Consider the following 21,257-nt stretch of genomic DNA (forward strand, 5'->3'; position numbering starts at 1 on the left):
TGAATTATTATTATTATCTTTTTTTATGTTAAAAAAATTTAAGAAATTTGTATTCGACTAAGAGGTTGGCAGTCGACTACGGCTCCTTTCGACCGATTAGTCGACTAATAGGGGTCAGCCCTAACGTGCATATATATTTACTTGCGTGATTGAACATGCATATATATATTTACTTGTGTGATTGAATGTGCATATATATTTACTTTTTATGTGTATTTGTGTGCATTTATGTGTATTAGTGTGTATTTGTGTGTATCTGTGTATATTTATGTATCTGTGAGCACCGCGCGCCCGTCATCAGTTCCTCAGTACGTTCACTCTGGTCCAGTGTGTTCTCTGCATTCCGTGCACCAGTGTGAGCAAAACCAAATATGTCAAACCGTAAATATGAAGACGAATATCTTTCATAGCGTTTTATAGGAGGAGCGCCCACAGTATATTTTGTCTAGGCGTTGGGAGCGGAGATTTTCCATAATCAAGTGTTTTTGAACACTTGGGTCAATGCCTCCGAGGTTTGTGTTGGCTGCAGGCAAGCAGTTCCATTTCTCCCACTAAGTTAGTTCAGGCCACCATACTGTACTGCTGAATGTGTGTGAATATTGATTCATGTCGGTGCATTTCATTTTTATTGGCATTGTTCTAATCTAGACCACTGACCTTAAATCATAATAAAATTAAAAGGTTTTGAGTACCCCTGGTGTTTAGGAAGGTTAAGAACCACTGAACAATGATTATTAGTCAATTAAAAGCTTATTTAGCTGACGACAGATATTAAAAGTGCATACTCTGAAGGACACTCAACTAACCGCCTCGGCCAGTCCTTCAGGCTCCACAACAGTGGGCAGGGACCGCTGCCAGACATCCAACTACTAGGAACTTCCATCACTGAGTGTGTCTGACTCCCACCTAAATGCACTACCTAAACGGACAATATATAACGTATGAAGCATATCACGGCATACTGCATCTTATGTGTATACTAGTGTATACTTATTTCATCAGAGTATATATTTAGCATTTTTTGCACTTTTAGATTATATATATTAGATTAGATATTAGATTAGATATATATTGTAACTATATTTATTGTAGGGCAAATACAACTGAGAGGGCAATGGGCATACATACCCTCATCTTGCACCTTGACCTTTTTACACTGCCTACTTGCCCATATGTGCATGTCCAGAGTTAATTATATTGTTTTACATATTTTTTTACACCTATTTTTATTTTTACTTCTCCACTGTACTATAATTCTATGACCTGTATCATGTCTTCTACTACCTGTACCTCCCCTCCCCCATACTGCTATGATGCCTGAATTTCCCCAAGGGGATCAATAAAGGAATATCTTATCTTATTAAAGTACATACTCTGAAGGTATTAAAGTACATACTCTGAATGTATTAAAGTACATACTCTGAAGGTAGTAAAGTACATACTCTGAAGGTATTAAAGTACATACTCTGAAGGTAGTAAAGTACATACTCTGAAGGTAGTAAAGTACATACTCTGAAGGTATTAAAGTACATACTCTGAAGGTAGTAAAGTACATACTCTGAAGATATTAAAGTACATACTCTGAAGGTAGGGTAGAAGTGGATGCCGTAGTCTTTACAGATGTCAAAGTTTTCCTCCTGAGCGCAGTCCAGAACCCCTACATGTATAGCCTGGTCCCAGTCTGAGAGAGAGACATAGAGAAAAAGAGACGCACAGAGAGAGAGAGAGAGAGAGAGAGAGAGAGAGAGAGAGAGAGAGAGAGAGAGAGAGAGAGAGAGTAACCAATGCATCAGTTCGAATTGAATGATTTGGAAAACATAATCATGTTACAATTATTTGAGCAGACATTGAAATTAAGATAGAACTTGCGATATAATTGCCAAACCCAGAGGGCTGGCTGAATTGCGGCTAGTTTTTGCCCTAGGAGGCTGGAATTTGCGACTGGGTAGTGTAGAGGTCTAAGCACTAGAGCAGCTGGGTAGTGTAGAGGTTTAAGCACTGGAGCGGCTGGTTAGTGTAGAGGTCTAAACACTGGAGCGGCTGGGTAGTGTAGAGGTCTAAGCACTGGAGCGGCTGGGTAGTGTAGAGGTCTAAGCACTGGAGAGGCTGGGTAGTGTAGAGGTCTAAGCACTGGAGCAGCTGGGTAGTGTAGAGGTTTAAGCACTGGAGCGGCTGGTTAGTGTAGAGGTCTAAGCACTGGAGCAGCTGGGTAGTGTAGAGGTTTAAGCACTGGAGCGGCTGGTTAGTGTAGAGGTCTAAACACTGGAGCGGCTGGGTAGTGTAGAGGTCTAAGCACTGGAGCGGCTGGGTAGTGTAGAGGTCTAAGCACTGGAGAGGCTGGGTAGTGTAGAGGTCTAAGCACTGGAGCGGCTGGGTAGTGTAGAGGTCTAAGCACTGGAGCGGCTGGGTAGTGTAGAGGTCTAAGCACTGGAGCGGCTGGGTAGTGTAGAGGTCTAAGCACTGGAGCGGCTGGGTAGTGTAGAGGTCTAAGCACTGGAGAGGCTGGGTAGTGTAGAGGTCTAAGCACTGGAGCGGCTGGGTAGTGTAGAGGTCTAAGCACTGGAGAGGCTGGGTAGTGTAGAGGTCTAAGCACTGGAGCAGCTGGGTAGTGTAGAGGGGTCTACTATGGTCTAACGCCTCTAGGCTTTTGCTCTGCGCTGCTCTGTGAGTAGTGTTGGAGGGATGCATGCCACGCTGACCTGGATGACAGTGGAACAGAGGATGGCATGTAGCCTGGTAACTTTTTTGTTTAATATCTGGAATACTGGGAAACCGGAGGGTTTGCACTCACAACTGTACCCAACTAATATGAGACATGGATATACCACAAGGCAAGCATTAGATTCATGCTTTACGTTACCTCTACCAAAAAAAATTGTTGAATGTCGGATATTGCGTATTGGCTAGACATCATAACCTGGCCTATACAGTATATAGAGAGATGGAATAAAACGCTGAGAGACAGGATTCGTGTATCAAGGAAGCAACATTTTTATTTGTGAAGGTCGCTCTTATATATACACACACTCAGCTGGTATTAATGAGTCCATCACTCAGCTGGTGTCAATTCAATCACTCTGAATGGATGACGGAAGAGCACACTCATTATTGTCAACACCCCCACTTGCTATCTACTGACCTATCTAAACTGGAGAAGGAAAAATAATAACAAGAAAAAAAACAATTTAATAACAATCAGTTATTGTAACACTTTTACATTCCATTAATCAAACGAAGGCCGTCATTGATATGGTTCCTCTCCTGAGTGAAACAAGAACATAAATCATTAGATTTCATTATTTACACAGTCCGTTTTTTCACTGGCACTCTTTTATAACATTTTGAAATAAACAAGAAAAACAAAAAATGTGACCACTTGGTCACTACTCACACTGATGTGGTTTCTCTCCCAAACATAACCTTTGTGAACCTATTTAGTTTGTCCTTAGTTGCTGGTTTGGTAAATACATCAGCCACCATTTGATCTGTGGGACAGTATCGCAAACAGATCTGTCCATTTAGTACTGTAGATCTGATAAAATGGTACTTTATGTCTATGTGTTTGCATCTTTGTCTGCGGACTGGGTTCTTAGCTAATGCTATGGTTCCCTGATTGTCCTCATGGACAATGGGTGGTGCATACTTGCATCGCATGCATCCATATGTGTCAGCAGTTGTACCAGGTGTAAACACTCTTGGGTGGTTGCAGCTAGTGCCATGTACTCTGCTTCACATGTGGACAATGCCACCGTCTGTTGCTTTTTGGTCTTCCATGAGACCAATGGACCAGTCTCATGTAGACTAACACAGTACCCTGTTGTGCTGCGTCGGTCTGTGACATCTGCTGCCCAGTCCGCATCACTGTAAGCCTGTAACCTCAAATCAGAATTACACTTCTTGTAACACAACATTTTATCACTGGTGCCCTTTAAGAACCTCAATACATGTTTGACAGTAGTCCAATGTTCCTCAGTTGGTTTGTTAAAATACTGAGACAGTTTACTCACTATGAAACACAGATCTGGCCTAGTACACATAGTAAGATAGATTAAGCTACCGACCACCTCTCTGTACCGGGTGACATCATTCATTAGTCCTGCCCCTTCAGTGTAATCGAGTGCCCGCTCACATGATGTTGATCTGGGTTTACAGTCCTGCATGTCAAACCTCTCTAGCATGTTCTTTACACACTGCTTCTGTGACATTGTCACACATCCATCGCACTGTTCAAAGTCGATTCCTAGGAAGTGTGTCAATCTGCCCATATCCTTCATCTGAAATTTCCTTGTGAGCATCTCTTTTACAGCCTTCATTGCATTCTCATTACTGGCTGCAAGAACCAAATCATCAACCCATACAATCACGAATACCTTCTCATGCTCAGTTTCTCTTGTATATACACAGTGATCAGCAGGGTTTTGCACAAATTCATTCACAATTAGATAGTCATGTAACATGTTGTTCCAATTCCGGCCAGACTGTTTTAGACCATACAGTGACTTCTCTAGTTTACACACCAATGTCTCTGTGCCAGATGTCTGTTCATAACCCTCTGGCTGTTCCATGTATATCTCATAATCTATCGGTGCATGTAGGTAGGCAGTTTTAACGTCCATCTGATTTAAAATCAAATTTTCTTGTGCAGCTTTCTGCATCAGCACTCTGACACTGGTCAGGTCGGCTGTGGGAGAAAAAGTCTCTCCATAGTCAACACCCCTTCTCTGATTGTAGCCTTTAGCAACATATCGTGCCTTGTATTTATCTGTACCATCTGCATTTTTCTTGATAGCATACACCCATCAACCCCCCACTGCAACTTTGCCCTGTGGCAAGTTGGTCAAAGTAAATGTACCGTTCTCTCTCAGTGATTGCATTTCATCCTCCATGGCACTGACCCATTCCTTTGATTCGGGTGACTTCACTGCATCACTGTAAGTTAAAGGTATGTTACACAACATTTTGTAACAATAATCAACATTAACCTGTGTCTGGTCTTGACTTACTTCATATACACTATCACCAAAATAATCTGGCTTCTTCCGGTCCCTGGAAGGATGCGTGTAGCTTTATGCCAAGCAAGCAGTGCAAAAATTTACCGTAGTGGCATGCAGTAATGCGCCTTTCATTTTCGCGGAAATAGGCTGTCTATTGCCATTCTCTTTGACAAACTCTAACCTTAACCAGCTCCTTAACAACGCCTAAACTTAACCGTTCTAACCTTAACCAACTCCGAAACAATGCCTAACCTTAACCTTAACCTTAACCATGCCTAACCTTAACCATAGAAATTATATTGCCATTCTCTTTGACAAACTCTAACCTTAACCAGCTCCTTAACAGCGCCTAAACTTAACCGTTCTAACCTTAACCAACTCCGAAACAATGCCTAACCTTAATCGGCGAAAGAATACACGTTAAAAAAAAATCACGTTAAAAAATATTTTCGATGGGATTCGAACTCGCCAGCAAACAAGCCATAGGATCCACAGCCATGTGTCCTTGCCAATTGAGCTATTTGTTGGATACTGAATAAGGGGCGGTGACTTATATATATTGAGCTCCGCTCGTGTCGCATGCGCGGGCACCTCGCGCGAGCACGCCGGCGCACGCACGCACCTGAGCGAGCACGCCGCCGCCGGTGCACGCACGGTAGCATTTGTCTGAAAAGAAGGGCGCTTTACCGCACTAGCGTGCGGTGACGAATGCGGAAGCATTTTTGCACTGCTTGCTTGGCATTAACGTACAGGCTGGAAGGATAGCGAGGAGACTCCTGTTTGACCTCCTGTTCCTCTCTAGCCTGATCCTGGCTGTTCTCTGGCCTGGTCAGTGGTCACAGGAATCTGCTGTTTAGCAGTCTCTGGACTAGCATCCATTTGTTTGCTTGTGCTAGCCCTAAGTGGCCCACCAAAATCCTCATCATCTATGGATATCTCAGTCTGTGTCTGCTGCTCACCTACTGTTTTTGGCATAAATCTGACCAGCCTGTGCTTCCTCACCTTTCCACTGTCGGGGTAGAAAACCAGGTAAGCTGGGCTCTTCTTGTCATGCCCGACAAAGAAGCCCTTCTCACTCCTAGGGTCTAACTTTTTCTTGTGCTGTCTGTAGGCATAACACAGAATTCCAAACTTCTGCATCCTAGACATATTAGGACGTTTCCCTGTCAGCAGCATGTAGGGATGGGTACCGAATTCGGTACTTTTGAGGTACCGAACCGAAACACGTCGGTACTACTGAGTATCGAATCAAGTGAGAAACCGAAAAAACGATTTTTTTTTTTTATTATTATTATTATTATTATTATTATTTTTTTTTTTTTAACTTTTTTCTTTTCATGTCAACGTTCACACGCACAATATATGCTTACCTAGGATTTGACTTGATTCAACAACAAAGCAGTCGGAGCAATGACAAGCCGAAAACTGTCGAAATTGTAGTTATTTGAAGTTTGGATTTTCTTTTTTACGACTGAGGTAGGTAAATTAAATTTCTTGAGACTAAAGTACCGAAAAAAGGTACCTTTGGGTACCGGTATCGATTCACAGGTACCGGTACCGGTATCGGTTCAAATGTGAAAGGTACCCATCCCTAGCAGCATGTGAGGTGTCTGTTTAGTGCGATTGTTAAAACATCTATTCCTTACTTGAGATGCAGTCTGTACTGCATAAGGCCATAATGCTTTTGGGAGCTTGCTCTCTAATAGCATGCATCTAGCCATGTCGAAAAGAGTCCTAAACTGGCGTTCTGAAGTACCATTCTGATGTGGCGAATATGGTGATGACGTCTCATGCTTTATACCATTTTTCCTCAGTAGCCCTTGGTACTCTTTACCAGTGTATTCTGTACCATTATCAGGCCGGATGCGTCTGATCCTCCCATATGAGGCGGTGTCAGCTATGAACTGCTCTGTTGCTTGCACAGTATCACTCTTATGCTTAAGATGATAGATAAACACAGTACTTGAGTAGTCGTCAGTAAACGTAAGTGTAAATCTATGCCCATCTATGGACACTGGGTCAATAGGACCCGCTAGGTCTGTGTGCACCAACTCTAGAACCTTTTTGGCTCTCACATCAGGCTTCCTGTTGAAGCTTTGTACAAACTTTCCCTGAGTGCACACTTCACAGTTCAGTTTAGACTTGTCAATTTTCCCTTTAATAGTCATACCATCAACAATAGGCTGGAGTTTCTCAACATCAGCATAATTGCAGTGTCCTAGAATTTCATGCCATGTCTGTATATCAAAACAGCCCTTGCTCTGATCACATTGGTCATCCACTATGGGCAAATAATACAGCCTATTATGCTCATGGATGTGAAATTCAGTACCGTCTCTGTGCTGTAGGACGTCTTCTCCTTGTCTGAAGATCACAGTGGCTCCAGTGTCAGTGGTGGCTGCTCTCACAGAGAAGATGTCCTGCGGGAATGAGGGGATGTACAGCGCCCCTCTCAGTGTTGTAGTCAGTCGCCTTCCTCTGCTGTCAATCAAGCACACCTCCGCGTCCCCTCTGCGCTCTGCGACCCCGTTGCTCCTCGTGCCGTCAGCCAACTCCACGCAGTGAGACTCGGCCTGAAATCCGTCATCGAACACCTTGAACTTGGCCAGGTCGGTGATTATATGCGCAGTCGCACCGGTGTCCACCATCAGGCCCTTCTTCTTAACACTATGATCACCGGGGACGAGTTAAGACGTCATTCCTAGCCATGCTCATTCTGCCGAAGACGCCGTAACTCGTCTTTGATGTCAATATTTCAAAAATCTGTGATCGAAATCATATTTCCCCTCCGGAGCCCTGAGATGTACTGGTGAGCTCCACTCAACTGTCTAACGGTTCGAGAGCGCCATCTGGTGGCCGATCGGCAGATCGGCCAAGAGGGAGGGGCGCGCCAAACAGGAAGTGCTCATCCATATGTGCTCCGGGCACTCGCAATCGGTAGCCGGACTCCATCTCAACACACTGGATGATCAATCGCTCGCCCTAACTCAATAAACAACGTTATTTGGACGTATATAGTATTATACAACCTGGAAATGGTTCATCAGGATCAACATCCCATAATCGAAAGCGGTCTACTCGACGCTGATCGTCCAACGGCGCGAGGAACATACGGTAAGATTCAGCGTTATTTTCTAACGTATTCCATATAAACTGCTATGATGAACATATGACCCACTCTGGATGAATCATCTAACGCTGCCCACGGAATTATAAACGATCCCCCGCCCATCCGGTCATCATCAGATCATACGTAGATCATTCTAGAAGTACGTCCAGTTGAAATTTTTCATCTTGCGCCGATTGCTATCAAACTGTATTTCATCATCAATATAATGCATTTGGAGCTATAAATCAAGTTCTGGATAAAGCTGCAGAAAACGATAAAAACATACTTATACTTTAGACCATATTTTAGTATGAATATGTGAATGAAAAAGTTTAACGTTGCTACACCCTGAACAATACATATAGGACATTGAATGGGCCATAATAATGGCAATTTAGCAATAGAATTTTAAAAGTTATAGCCCTGCAAAGAAGGGGAACTTCTCCATAGACAAATAGAGCTGGCAAGGGATGGTAAATTATGAATTTAACCCATGGCGATCAAAGTGTTAACACCGCGTAACACCTGGATCGCCTTCCCTCGTCAGAAATGCATGTGTGTTGTTGTCATGACAACTCACTTGCACAGACACGCCTCGCGCATCGTTCTGCTCCGGTCTCCGTCTGCAGGTCGCCCCTTGATGTGTGGAGCTTTTACAGTGGTGACACCACAGCTTGCGTCGACAGGTCCTTCTCATATGCCCACTTTGGCCACATCTGTAGCATATGTCTGTACGCTGTGCGCTCTGAATGCGCGCGTTCTGGGCATTCTGTGCACCCCGGTCAGACAGGGCTTGGGCTCGCATAACATTGTCATCCGACGTGGTAACGCGCATTTTCTCAGTGTCCTCAAAACTCCTGAGCTTAGTCTTGAACTCAGAAAACACTATAGTCTCATCACTCTGTGTGACATGTATCGCAAAGGGTTTAAATGCCTCGGGCAGTCCTTTTAATACCATAGCCACGAGTAGACGAGTAGATCACTCAAAGTCTCATTTGCGTTTCTCAGTGCAGTTATTGCCCTTTCTGCCCGAATTACATAGTCAGTCACCGTTTCACTGCTAGACTTGTGCAGTGTAGTCAGCTCTATATAGAGACTGATAATCCTTGGCTTCCCTGAACCCGCATAATAATTGCGCAATATTCCGATGGCTTTCCGTCCATCATCAGACGCTTCTCGCATTACCAGCGATAAACTCTTATCGTCCAGAAACTGGATGAGCTCTGCGTATATCAATGCGCTTTTCTCACCATCTTCTCTCAACTCGTCAGCAGACGCCTCGTCAGGGAGATCCGTTTCGAGAGTGTCCTTTAGTCTCCGTAGCCGGAGATGGCCCATGAACTTAGTCTCCCACAGTTCATACTTTTGTTCATCTCCGTCAAACACTAGACGAGACCAACGCGAACTCCCTTCCGATTGTCTGGTCGTCATGATTCTAGAGCTCTGGGCCCATAACCTGTTGAATGTCGGATATTGCGTATTGGCTAGACATCATAACCTGGACTATACAGTATATAGAGAGAAGGAATAAAACGCAGAGAGATTTGTGTATCAAGGAAGCAACATTTTTATTTGTGAAGGTTGCTCTTATATATACACACACTCAGCTGGTATTAATGAGTCCATCACTCAGCTGGTGTCAATTCAATCACTCTGAATGGATGACGGGAGAGCACACTCATTATTGTCAACACAAATGCTCTGAAAAAGACGGTAATGTAGAGCAGTTGCTTATTGGAATAATATACCGAGAAATATAACTATGGTAAGGAACAAATTTATGTTTAAAAAAAGTTAAAAAATTGCATGCAGGAATAACGAGATACATTTGTCATTGACTTATTATGGAAATTAGTATGGAAATATAAAGGTGATCGGTGACTTGAGACAAGTTATATTTCATATGGCTTTACGCTCTGCTTTATTGAAACTGTCCCTTTAATCATATGCTATCATGAAAACTTTCAACCACATGCATGCACCTACACCTGCCTGGCCACGCCCACATCCGCTCACATATACTGTAAGCGGGGCCATGGCCATACTACCAGCCAGCTCCTTCCCTACTTTCACCACCTGGAAGTACGTGCAGGGCACCTCTTCAGATCAGTGCTGAAGTAGTTAGTTAGTTATAGGAGCTGTGTTGGCATTGTCTTTTTCCCTCTCTCACTAATTTACGGGAGAAAGAAAGAATAATGTCGTCACCACCGGAGAGTCTAGAGGATTATTCTGACCTCCACCGGCGCTTCACATTCGGGCTTCCTCGGGGCTTAGTGGGGTTTTCGTGCTCCAAGTTTGTGCCAGGCAGGTGAGCCTCAGCAGTTTTTGAGTTTTTTTTTAACTCATAAAATATATTGGGTCGCACCTAAATCGGCAGGGTCGGTCGGCAACCGGAAACAAACCATTATTTTTTTTAGGCCTAAGTGGTTGCCTAGTGGAGATTTAGGATTCACTGAAGAAAACTAAATGTCTGGCCACCTGCATTTCACAATGTGACAAATAAACCTCTTGATTATTCTTGAGTTGTAGTATTAATATGTAGCCTACAGTGATGAAGGTATAAAGACACTATGGTAATACATTGATTGATTGCTAACTTTAACAGATTGCAGAATGGGTACAATACAGTATGGCGCAATACACAATTGTTAAGGGGATGCAGACCAGAGAAGGACTTCTTCCCCCATTTTCAATTCATCATAACATTTATGTATGAATTGTAAGATTTCAATAAATATGAACATGTTAATGCTACTACTACATGAACTGAATTTATACTGAATTTGTCTTACACTTAATGCAGGGATGTTCACAGCATTTCACTTTCAACCAGGTATCTGATTAATTTAATGTAGCAACTAGTTCACCCAGTCCTTGTTGGACTGATAAGTGGTTGCCTAGTGGAGATTTAGGATTCACTGACTGTACACTGTAAGAAAAAAAGCTGCAAGAAAACTAAATGTCTGGCATCTATGGTTTCCAAATACTGTCAAATTACAGTAAAATCAAATACATTTACAGATTACAACCTTTATTTAATGGTTAATATTTTGAGGTAATTTACTGTATTTTTATAGCATTTACACTTAAAGTAGGAAAACAAAAGTAATCTGTAAAATAATACAGTGAATTTCCTTAATACAGGTTTTGACCAGCAGATGGCAGCGACGAGGCAGCTCCATTGGGAGGGGGCGGGGCCGGGTGAGAGGGGGCGGGCCGAGGGGGCGGGGCCGAGAGAAGGGGTGGGGCTAAAATGTGCACGTTTTTTCTCCTGCCAATGTTGACAGCTATGGGCATACGGCCCCGCAGAACAGCCGGCTCCAGGCGAGGTTACCTCTCCATCGCATCCGATACAGCTACAGTAGCTAGCCATTAGCCTGTAGCTAACCATTAGCCGGTAGCTAACCGTTGGCCTATAGCTAGCCGTTAGCCTGTAGCTAGCCGTTAGCTTGTAGCTAGCTGTTAGCATGTAGCGTCCGATGGACAATTAGGATTACATGGAGGGGGATTACATGGAGGGGGCAGGGAGTTCTTGTTTGACGCCCCACGAAGACAGAGCTCTCTCCCCTCGGGCAGAGTGTGCTTTGTTTTCCTGGGAGCCCCGTACTCAGAGTCTGGGTTCAAGTCCCACCTCCGAGACGGGATGCCCTACTGCCATCCGCACTGGACGTTGGCTCCCGCTTTTCAGAAAGAGAAAGTGAGTTGAGCCTCCCGCCGCGAGGGATGCGAGCGAGACGGAGGACAGTACGCAAGGGAGTTGCGTGTTTTTTGTCCCCGAGCTTATGGTGGCAGTGGCCCGTACAAACGGGGCTCCGCTGCCAACGCCACTGTATCTCTGACAACGCCGTCCTGTGAGGGAGGTGATCATTGTCTGCCCTTTCTGGGCTAGGCAGTTGGCTATCTGGAGTGACCAGGCCTGCACTCCACTTTACGCAGCTTCAGTAGCTAGACGTTAGCCTGTAGCTAGCCGTTAGCCTGTAGCTAGCCATTAGCTTGTAGCTAGCCGTTAGCCTGTAACTAGCAGTTAGCCTGTAGCTAACCGTTAGCGATAGCCGCGGGGAGATAGCGGGCCCTGGACACTCTGATTCGGCGTCATCTCTGGCAGAAGATGTCGTCAGCCTGCACCACGGCCGGCCGCAGGATATGGGCGAAACGCCGGAGCAGGACTCCAGCCGTCGCCACTACTGGCCCCGCCAGCAAGAGGCCTCGTCAACGGGGAGACCACCGTTGTTGCTGCCAGTCGTCCTGCGACCCAGGGGTACAGGTAGGACACATTACCCCTTCTGCGACCCCCCCCCAAAAGGTTTTGGTTAATAACATAAAGGGTCCCTCCTGAAAGGATTATTTTTCTAGAAGAGCAACACTAGCCAAAACATAGGCATTGTATGCATAAAAGGGGCAAAAGCTAAAGTTAAGTGACTGTTACTTTTGTAGCAGTAGTTCAATGTCACTGCCTTTTTTATTAGGCCTAGTTGTTGGCCTACAACTTTGCCACAGTAGGCATTAATCACTTAATAGTTCAAATGTCTGTGTCCCATTCCCGTTTGCACGCAGATACACACACGCACACAGTGGGCCAGTGACTTTGGTGGTATGTGCTATTGCACAGATGTGTGTCCCGTTTGCACACGCACGCACAGTACAAATATACATTTATTAAAAAAAAAATTTAAACTCTGTACATTTTTTCATTTAGGAGCACATGTGCTCCTTGGGAAAAAGGTTAGCGTAGAGCCCTGTATATCATGTGGGTGATATGACTTGCATTCTGCTTACAACTTCGAAATTCCACTTATTTCGTTTTACAATGTCAAAGCCTTTTAAATATAATCAAGTTCAAGTTCAAGTTCTTTAATAGTTGTCATACAGAAGTACAGAATACTTTCATACAAAATGCTTCTTACTGTTACGCTCCAGAGACTGTGCTAGACAAGATAGTATCAAATAACATAATAACATAATATAGTATGAATTTAGAAGAAGAAAAATGAGGTCACAGTGTTCGGTATAGACATATGTACAATGTTCTGAGTTACCATATAATATACAATACACAATACTATGCAGTGTACTAATGTACAGTACTATCTAGTGCAAAGCAGAAATGGGATGAGGTACAATTTTAGGTACAATTTACAGTAAGGTGTACGAGTTGTAGTGCAATCCTTCATCCATAAATATAAAGTGTGGGGAGTGGGTGCTACAGTGTGTTTGTTTAAAGTGGGTGTGTGCTATAAAGTGTGTGGAGTGGGTGCTACAGTGTGTTTGTTTAAAGTGAGTGTGTGCGTGTGGATGTGTGTGCTATGTGCGTTTGGTGGTTGTTGTTGTGTAGTGTTCATTCATTGTTCGTTTAGCAGCCTGATGGCCTGGGGATAGAAGCTTCTTCTGAGTCTTTCTGTGCTCGCCTTGAGACTCCGGTATCGCTTGCCTGACCGCAGCAGTTCAAAGAGGCAGTTGTTCGGGTGACTGGAGTCTTTAATGATTCTCTTAGCCTTGCCCTTGCAACGCTTGTAGTAAATGTTCTGGAGGGTGGGGAGCCCCCCTCCAATTGTGCGTTCGGCTGAACGTGTCACTCTTTGTAGTCTGCTTCGGTCTTGTGCAGTGCTATTCCCAAACCAGGAGGTGATGTTGCCGGTCAAGATGCTCTCTATTGTACATGAGTAGAAGTTCTTAAGGATCTTCTGGCTGACTTGGAACTTCCTTAGGCGCCTGAGGAAGTAGAGGCGTTGTCGTGCCTTCTTCACAACACTGTCAATGTGTGTGGTCCATGTCAAGTCCTCGGATATGTAGGCTCCGAGGTACTTAAAGCTGTTGACTCTCTCAACCGGTGCCCCGTCGATGCTGAGGGGGCTGTAGTCCTTGACCCCCGACCTCCTGAAGTCCACAATCATCTCCTTTGTTTTGCTGACGTTCAGGGAGAGGCTGTTTTCCTGGCACCATCCCGCCAGGACCTTGACCTCTTCCAGGTAGGCCCTCTCGTCGTTGGCAGAGATCAGGCCCACCACCACTGTGTCGTCAGCAAATTTGATGATTGTATTGCTACTCCGCTGAGCCACACAGTCGTGTGTGTACAGGGAGTAGAGGAGGGGACTCAGAACACAGCCCTGGGGGGCCCCTATGTTGAGGGTGATGGATGAGGAGGTGCAGTTGCCTGCTCTCACCACCTGGGGTCTGCCAGTCAGGAAGTCCAAGACCCACTGGCAGAGGTCATAGCCCAAGCCCAGGTCCCTCAGCTTGGCTATGAGTATGGAGGGGACTATGGTATTGAATGCCGAGCTGTAGTCGATGAATAGCATTCTCACATAGTTCCCCTGCCTCTTGTCCAGGTGTGATGCTGCTGTGTGCAGCACATGGGCTATGGCGTCCTCCGTGGACCTGTTGGGGCGGTATGCAAATTGCAGGGGGTCCATGTTGATGGGGAGGGAGGAGCAGATGTAGCCCTTTACTAGCTTCTCAAAGCACTTCATGGCTATGGAGGTGAGAGCTACAGGGCGGTAGTCGTTGAGGCAAGCAGGCTTGGATTTTTTGGGTACAGGGATAATAGTGGACTTCTTCAGGCAGGTGGGGATGACAGCCTGTTCTAAGGACAGGTTAAATATGTCAGTGAATACTGGGGCCAGTTGGTCGGCACAGACTTTTAGGATGCGGCCGGGGATGCCGTCCGGACCTGCTGCCTTCCTGATATTCACTTTTTTAAAGGTCCGCCTCACCTCATGCTCTGTTACCCTGAACACTGCGCCTCCATCAGCAGCCGACCCCCCCCCCCCCCCATTGCCGAGGCTTGTGAGCTGGTGTTGTTATTACCAGCATCAAACCTCGCATAGAAGGTATTGAGGTCATTTGCTAAGGAGATGTCACTGTTCAGTTTGAGGGAGGCGCCTTTGTAGTCTGTCATCGTTTTGAGCCCCTGCCACATAGCTCTAGAGTCAGCTTGTTCAAACTGGAGTTCAATTTTATCCCTGTAGCGCCGTTTGGCCTCTGACACTGTCCTCCTTACGTTGTATCGCGCCACCTTGTGGTCATTCATGTTGCCTGCCACTAGGCCGTCGTTGTATGCTTTGGTGCGCTCTCTCAGAGCTTCACGGACGGATTTGTCTACCCAGGGTTTTTGATTTGGGTAAACTTTCATTTTGGTAGTGGGGATTGTTTCTTTCACCCTAGTACAAACATAGTCCAGCACTGTTTCCGTGTAGACATTAATGTTATCTGTGTCGCGGAACACATTCCAGTCTGTGTAGTGAAACACTGACCGGAGCGTCTCCTCTGACGTCAAATCCCATTTCTGCACCTCTCGCGAGACTACAGGAGTACTTTTAATTCTCTGTTTGTACTTTGGTGAAAGAAAGATGGACGCGTGATCTGATTTACCAAAGCCACTATCAGAATGAGCCTTGTAGCCACCTTTAAATTGCGTGTAACAGTGATCTAGGATGTTACCGCCTCTGGTGTTGCAAGTCACATGCTGATAGAAGTCAGGCAATACCTTTCTCAGATTGGCGCTATTGAAATCTCCCAGCACTAAAATGGCGGCGTTAACACTCGCCACTTGTATTCTATTTACCTCGTCGTGGAGTCTGGAGAGCGCAACCTTGTTGCTGGCTTGCGGTGGAATATACACTCCGATCAGGACGATCGCCGTTAACTCCCTCGGGAGGAAGAAAGGACGACACTTGATGGTTATATATTCCAGTTCTGGGGAGCAGTGGTTGGATAATTCCTTCACGTTAGTTGGATCGCTCCAATTTTTGTTAAACATGAAGGCAATACCTCCTCCACGTTGTTTACCGGACTCTGCTGATGTCCGATCCTTGCGATGGATAAAGAAGTGATCTGCCGGTTGAATTGCGTGGTCTGGAACCTCCGGTGTGAGCCATGTTTCGGTGAAGCAGAGGACGTTGCAGTCCCTAACGTCTCTTTGATATTGAATCCTTGCTCGGATGTCATCCAGTTTATTGTCAATTGATTGTACATTGGCTAGCAATATACTGGGCAGTGGTGTACGGTGGCGTCTGGATCTCAGCCTGTTACGGATCCCAGCCCTCTTTCCTCGTCGTCTGGGCCCTCTTTTCCTGGGATCTAGGAACAAAGGATCTGGTCCTAATCTCCGGAGAATTTCTTCAGGCCATTGATGCGGTTCGGAAAGCTGGTCCAGTGAGTAATCCAGTTGGTAAGTTTCCCGTAATCCAATGTCTATGAGTGACTGACGGTCATATACATTAAATGCACCAACAGTTGGTACGAACAAAACTCTAAAAACTATAAATATTAACAAAAGTAAACACAGTCTCGACGGAGCGAACAGAAAGGCAGCCGGTCGGAGCAGCGCCATCTCATCAAAACGTTCCCGTATTTCTGCAATCTATGCGCAAAATAATAACGAGTTCAGTTCTAACAAAGAACGTATTACATGCTGCGTAATAGGCTGATAGAGTGTATGCACGTTTTCCCGAGGGGGGTCCGATTCTGGCAGGGAGTCCGAATTCGACACAACACCAGTGGCAAAAGACCTGAGGGTGGAAAGGACTTGAATGTGCATGGGGATGGCATGTGCGTTTTGTTCCACACTTAATTTGGGTCCCAATTTGCGGTACAAATCAAGGAGAATGTGTCTCGGGTAGCGGACTCTATAATATTATGTTCTCTCTGCAAATAGACTGTCCTATCTCTGAAAACAGTTCCCCGCGGAGCGCAGTCAGTGTACCCCTCCGATAACGCTATATATAAACCATGCTGCATTCATTCGGAAAGAAAGACCTATTCCAAATGCTATTTATAGGGTTTGACAATAATTACACTACTGTCGCTATTGTACAATTAACTATAATGAATTACGGGTCATACCGAACACGTCAGTCAAACTAATCTTATCTAATCTTATTTCCGCGTTGCAGTATTAATATTCTACCGCTGGGCGCCAGGTACGCACGGTCTGAGCTGTGCGTAAATATACGCACAAAGTCAAGCACACGTTCAAATTTGCTTAGAAATGATCGTACGCACGGGTTACGCACATATCTGTGCGTACGCACCATTGATAAATGAGGGCCCAGGGCTCTACAGTGCGACCATATTACTCGCATTTGCCCCTAATAATATGTGTGTGCGAAGATTACAACCTCAGTCGTACTTTTTTCTCTCCGCTGCTAATCGTTCAAAAACTACAAGTCCCACATTGCACTCAAGCCAACGGTCCAATCACAGTAGAGTGAGGTGACTGGTTTCAAGGGAAAAAAAGGAAATGACCAATCGGAAGCTCTCATTTGCTTTTTTACTTCCGGACAGTCCACCATTGCCCTAAGCAAGACTTTTCCGAGACAGTAACATTAAGTTAACTTATTCTAGTCTTACCAATAGCAATAGATTTTAGAACACCTAGATTTATCGATAGCAATAGTAAAATAACGTTAATGCAACAAAACGAATGCCTTGCTTTGTTAATCATAACGTTTAGGGATGCCCCGATCGATCGGCCAGCGATCGGTATTGGCCGATATTCAGTATAAATATGAGATCGGTGAATTCCGATAATGCTTTATTTTCGCAGATCGTAAAACCCGATCGAAAAACATGATCCAATTCTTAGCGTTAGAGTTCTCACTCGCTGACTTCTCTCTCACCAGGCACACAGAGCTGCAGCGCACTTCCCCTCCCCCTCCTCCGCCTCCTCCTCCCCCTGCCCCTCCCAGACCTGTGTCAACAGAGGCTCCTATTGCAGTCCCTAACGTCTCTTTGATATTGAATCCTTGCTCGGATGTCATCCAGTTTATTGTCAATTGATTGTACATTGGCTAGCAATATACTGGGCAGTGGTGTACGGTGGCGTCTGGATCTCAGCCTGTTACGGATCCCAGCCCTCTTTCCTCGTCGTCTGGGTCCTCTTTTCCTGGGATCTAGGAACAAAGGATCTGGTCCTAATCTCCGGAGAATTTCTTCAGGCCATTGATGCGGTTCGGAAAGCTGGTCCAGTGAGTAATCCAGTTGGTAAGTTTCCCGTAATCCAATGTCTATGAGTGACTGACGGTCATATACATTAAATGCACCAACAGTTGGTACGAACAAAACTCTAAAAACTATAAATATTAACAAAAGTAAACACAGTCTCGACGGAGCGAACAGAAAGGCAGCCGGTCGGAGCAGCGCCATCTCATCAAAACGTTCCCGTATTTCTGCAATCTATGCGCAAAATAATAACGAGTTCAGTTCTAACAAAGAGCGTATTACAGATTTTAGAACACCTAGATTTATCGATAGCAATAGTAAAATAACGTTAATGCAACAAAACGAATGCCTTGCTTTGTTAATCATAACGTTTAGGGATGCCCCGATCGATCGGCCAGCGATCGGTATTGGCCGATATTCAGTATAAATATGAGATCGGTGAATTCCGATAATGCTTTATTTTCGCAGATCGTAAAACCCGATCGAAAAACATGATCCAATTCTTAGCGGAGTTCTCACTCGCTGACTTCTCTCTCACCAGGCACACAGAGCTGCAGCGCACTGCCCCTCCCCCTCCTCCGCCTCCTCCTCCCCCTGCCCCTCCCAGACCCGTGTCAACAGAGGCTCCTATTGCCTCCGGCAATAGTCTGCTCTAGTCTAGTGCATGGGACCTCTGTGAGCTAACGTTAGCTAGTACCTAGCTAACGTTACTGTTTAAACAAAATGACCCAGTCAACTATTCACTTTTAGTTTAATACATGAGGCATTGTCTAACGTTATCTAGCCGGCTAGCTACTGATAGCTCCTGATATCAACAAATGCTCCAGCAATAGTCTAGTAGTGCATGATACCTCCGTTAGCTAGGTAGCTCACGTTAGCTCACATTAGCTCACTGTTTATATGAAATGTCCCAGTAAACTAAATAGTTCACTGAGGCGTTGTCTTAACGTTATCTAGCCGGCTAGCTACTGATAGCTCCTGATATCAACAAATGCGCCAGCAATAGTCTAGTAGTGCATGATACCTCCGTTAGCTAGGTAGCTCACGTTAGCTCACTGTTTACACGAAATGACCAAGTAAACTAAATAGTTCACCGAGGCGTTGTCTTAACGTTATCTAGCCGGCTAGCAGTAGCTACAGATAGCTCCTGATATCAATGTCTTATAACATTGATTCGATGCATATTCGAGCCCCTGGCTTGCATCGCAGTCACGAAAGGGGCTAGCTGAGGGCATGCTGAATGTGATTTTACCAAAGCAGAGTATACACACAGACAGTGGAGCTGTTTGCAGATAGCGATCATTTTGACTTGTTGCGTGGTGGCGATGTCTCGCAGATAATACAACTACAAGTATAATTATATAATATATATATTTTATTAAAAAAAAATTATATTTACATTTTTTTTATTTTTATAAAACCAAAAACTATCGGTATCGGCCGATATGGCTCATAGACGATCGGTGATCGGTATCGGTGGCAAAAAACGTGATCGGGGCATCCCTAATAACGTTGATGCAGTAGCATATGTCGTTGTGTTGGCTGTAATGGACATGAGAATAGCAACACTGTGTACTAGGGCTGCAACGATTAGTCGACATAATCGACGATGTCGATTATAAAAAATCGTCGAGGAGGAATTGTTGCGTCGATTAGTCGTTTAAAAAAAATATAGAAATTATTATTATTATTATTATTATTATTATTTTATTTTTTTGCACTACCTATCTTAACACATTGACGACCACGGCTTGCAGTGTAATATATGGCTGGAGGACAACGCTTTGTCAACAAACCGATGTACTTTCTAACAGCTATATACAGGGAGCGAAATTTACTTTTTGACTCACCGGCCAGTGGCGGGTAGATGGGAAGAGTCTACCCGCCAAGCATATTTCTTACCTGCCAAATTTTTTTTGATTAAAAAAATATATATATATATTTTATATAAAAAAAAAATTGAAATAAAATATATATTATATAATCATACTTGTAGTTGTATTATCTGCGAGACATCGCCACCACGCAATAAGTCAAAATGCTTGCTATCTGCAAACAGCTCCACTGTCTGTGTGTATACTTGAGTAGCCTCCAGCTCCAGCAAGGATTCTCCGGCCCTGCAGCTAGACCCTATATTCAGCTAGACCCTACATTCAGCATGCAAGGATTCTCCGGCGATGCAGCTGGACCCTATTTATAACGTTACGGTTCCTTTGTCAAATCACATTCAACATGCCCTCAGCTAGAATACGCATTCAATCAATGTTATAAGACATTGATATCAGGAGCTATCTGTAGCTACTGCTAGCCCGGTAGATAACGTTAAGACAATTTAGTTTACTGGGACAGATAAGATCTAACGTGAGCTAGCTAAGCTAGCTAACGAGGGAACGGAGGTATTATGCATTCGAGTCGACTATTGCTGGAGCATTTGTTGATATCAGCAGCTATCAGTAGCTAGCCAGCTAGATACCGTTAGACAATGCCTCGTCATGTATTAAACTAAAAGTGAATAGTTGACTGGGTCATTGTTTAAACAGTAACGGTAGCTCAGCCCGCATATCGCAATGGTGGCGTTTCAGGAAGTAAACAAGCCAAATGAGAGCTTCCGATTGGTCATTTGCTTTCTTTCTCATGAAACCAGTCACGTCACTCTACTGTGATTGGACCGTTGACTTGAGTGTAGGCCTGCCGCGATAAGCAATAAATCGATTAATTGCAGCGATAATTAAAATGAATGCAATGATTTTGACGGGCGCGATTAATTGCTATTTGCGCGTTTGTTTTAATGAGGCGGACCCAGTGCCCCTTGTCAGTCACTTTTTGTGTCTATTCTACTAGCATTAACGTTACTCATACAAACAGAGTAAACACAGTTTTCAATCAATCAATCAATAACAACATTAACGAGACCCTCGTTGTGTCTATTCTGCTAACGCTAACGTTACCTCTCAATGTGTCTATTCTACAAGCGTTAACGTTAGCTGTAACGTTACCAGTCGCGTCTATTTGCTAACGTTAGCATTAGGTAATAACCGGTTTAAAATGGATGGTGATTACCTCACGTTGTGTCTATTCTACTAGCATTAACGTTACTCATACAAACAATCAATAGCGAGTTATATTGATCACGCTATGTACGATAGCCATGCTAAAACGCTAGCACAACATTAGCACCTAACCTAACAACAAGCCTTAACAAGTCAGCGATCTTT

At 44.5% G+C, this 21,257-nt stretch overlaps 1 protein-coding gene across 1 annotated transcript in view; it reads right to left on the reverse strand.

Annotated features, from left to right (window-relative positions):
- qsox2 (quiescin Q6 sulfhydryl oxidase 2) overlaps positions 1-21,257 on the reverse strand; it is a 129,267-nt gene that overhangs the window by 48,596 nt on the left and 59,414 nt on the right. Inside the window, exon 2 of the mRNA XM_084338178.1 lies at positions 1,581-1,681. Within this exon, the coding sequence (XP_084194304.1) occupies positions 1,581-1,681 (101 nt within the window). The remainder of the gene's footprint in view (positions 1-1,580; positions 1,682-21,257) is intronic.

The sequence above is a fragment of the Notolepis coatsorum genome (assembly GCF_963971535.1).
Source record: "Notolepis coatsorum genome assembly, chromosome: 2".
NCBI classification, from domain to species: domain Eukaryota; kingdom Metazoa; phylum Chordata; class Actinopteri; order Aulopiformes; family Paralepididae; genus Notolepis; species Notolepis coatsorum.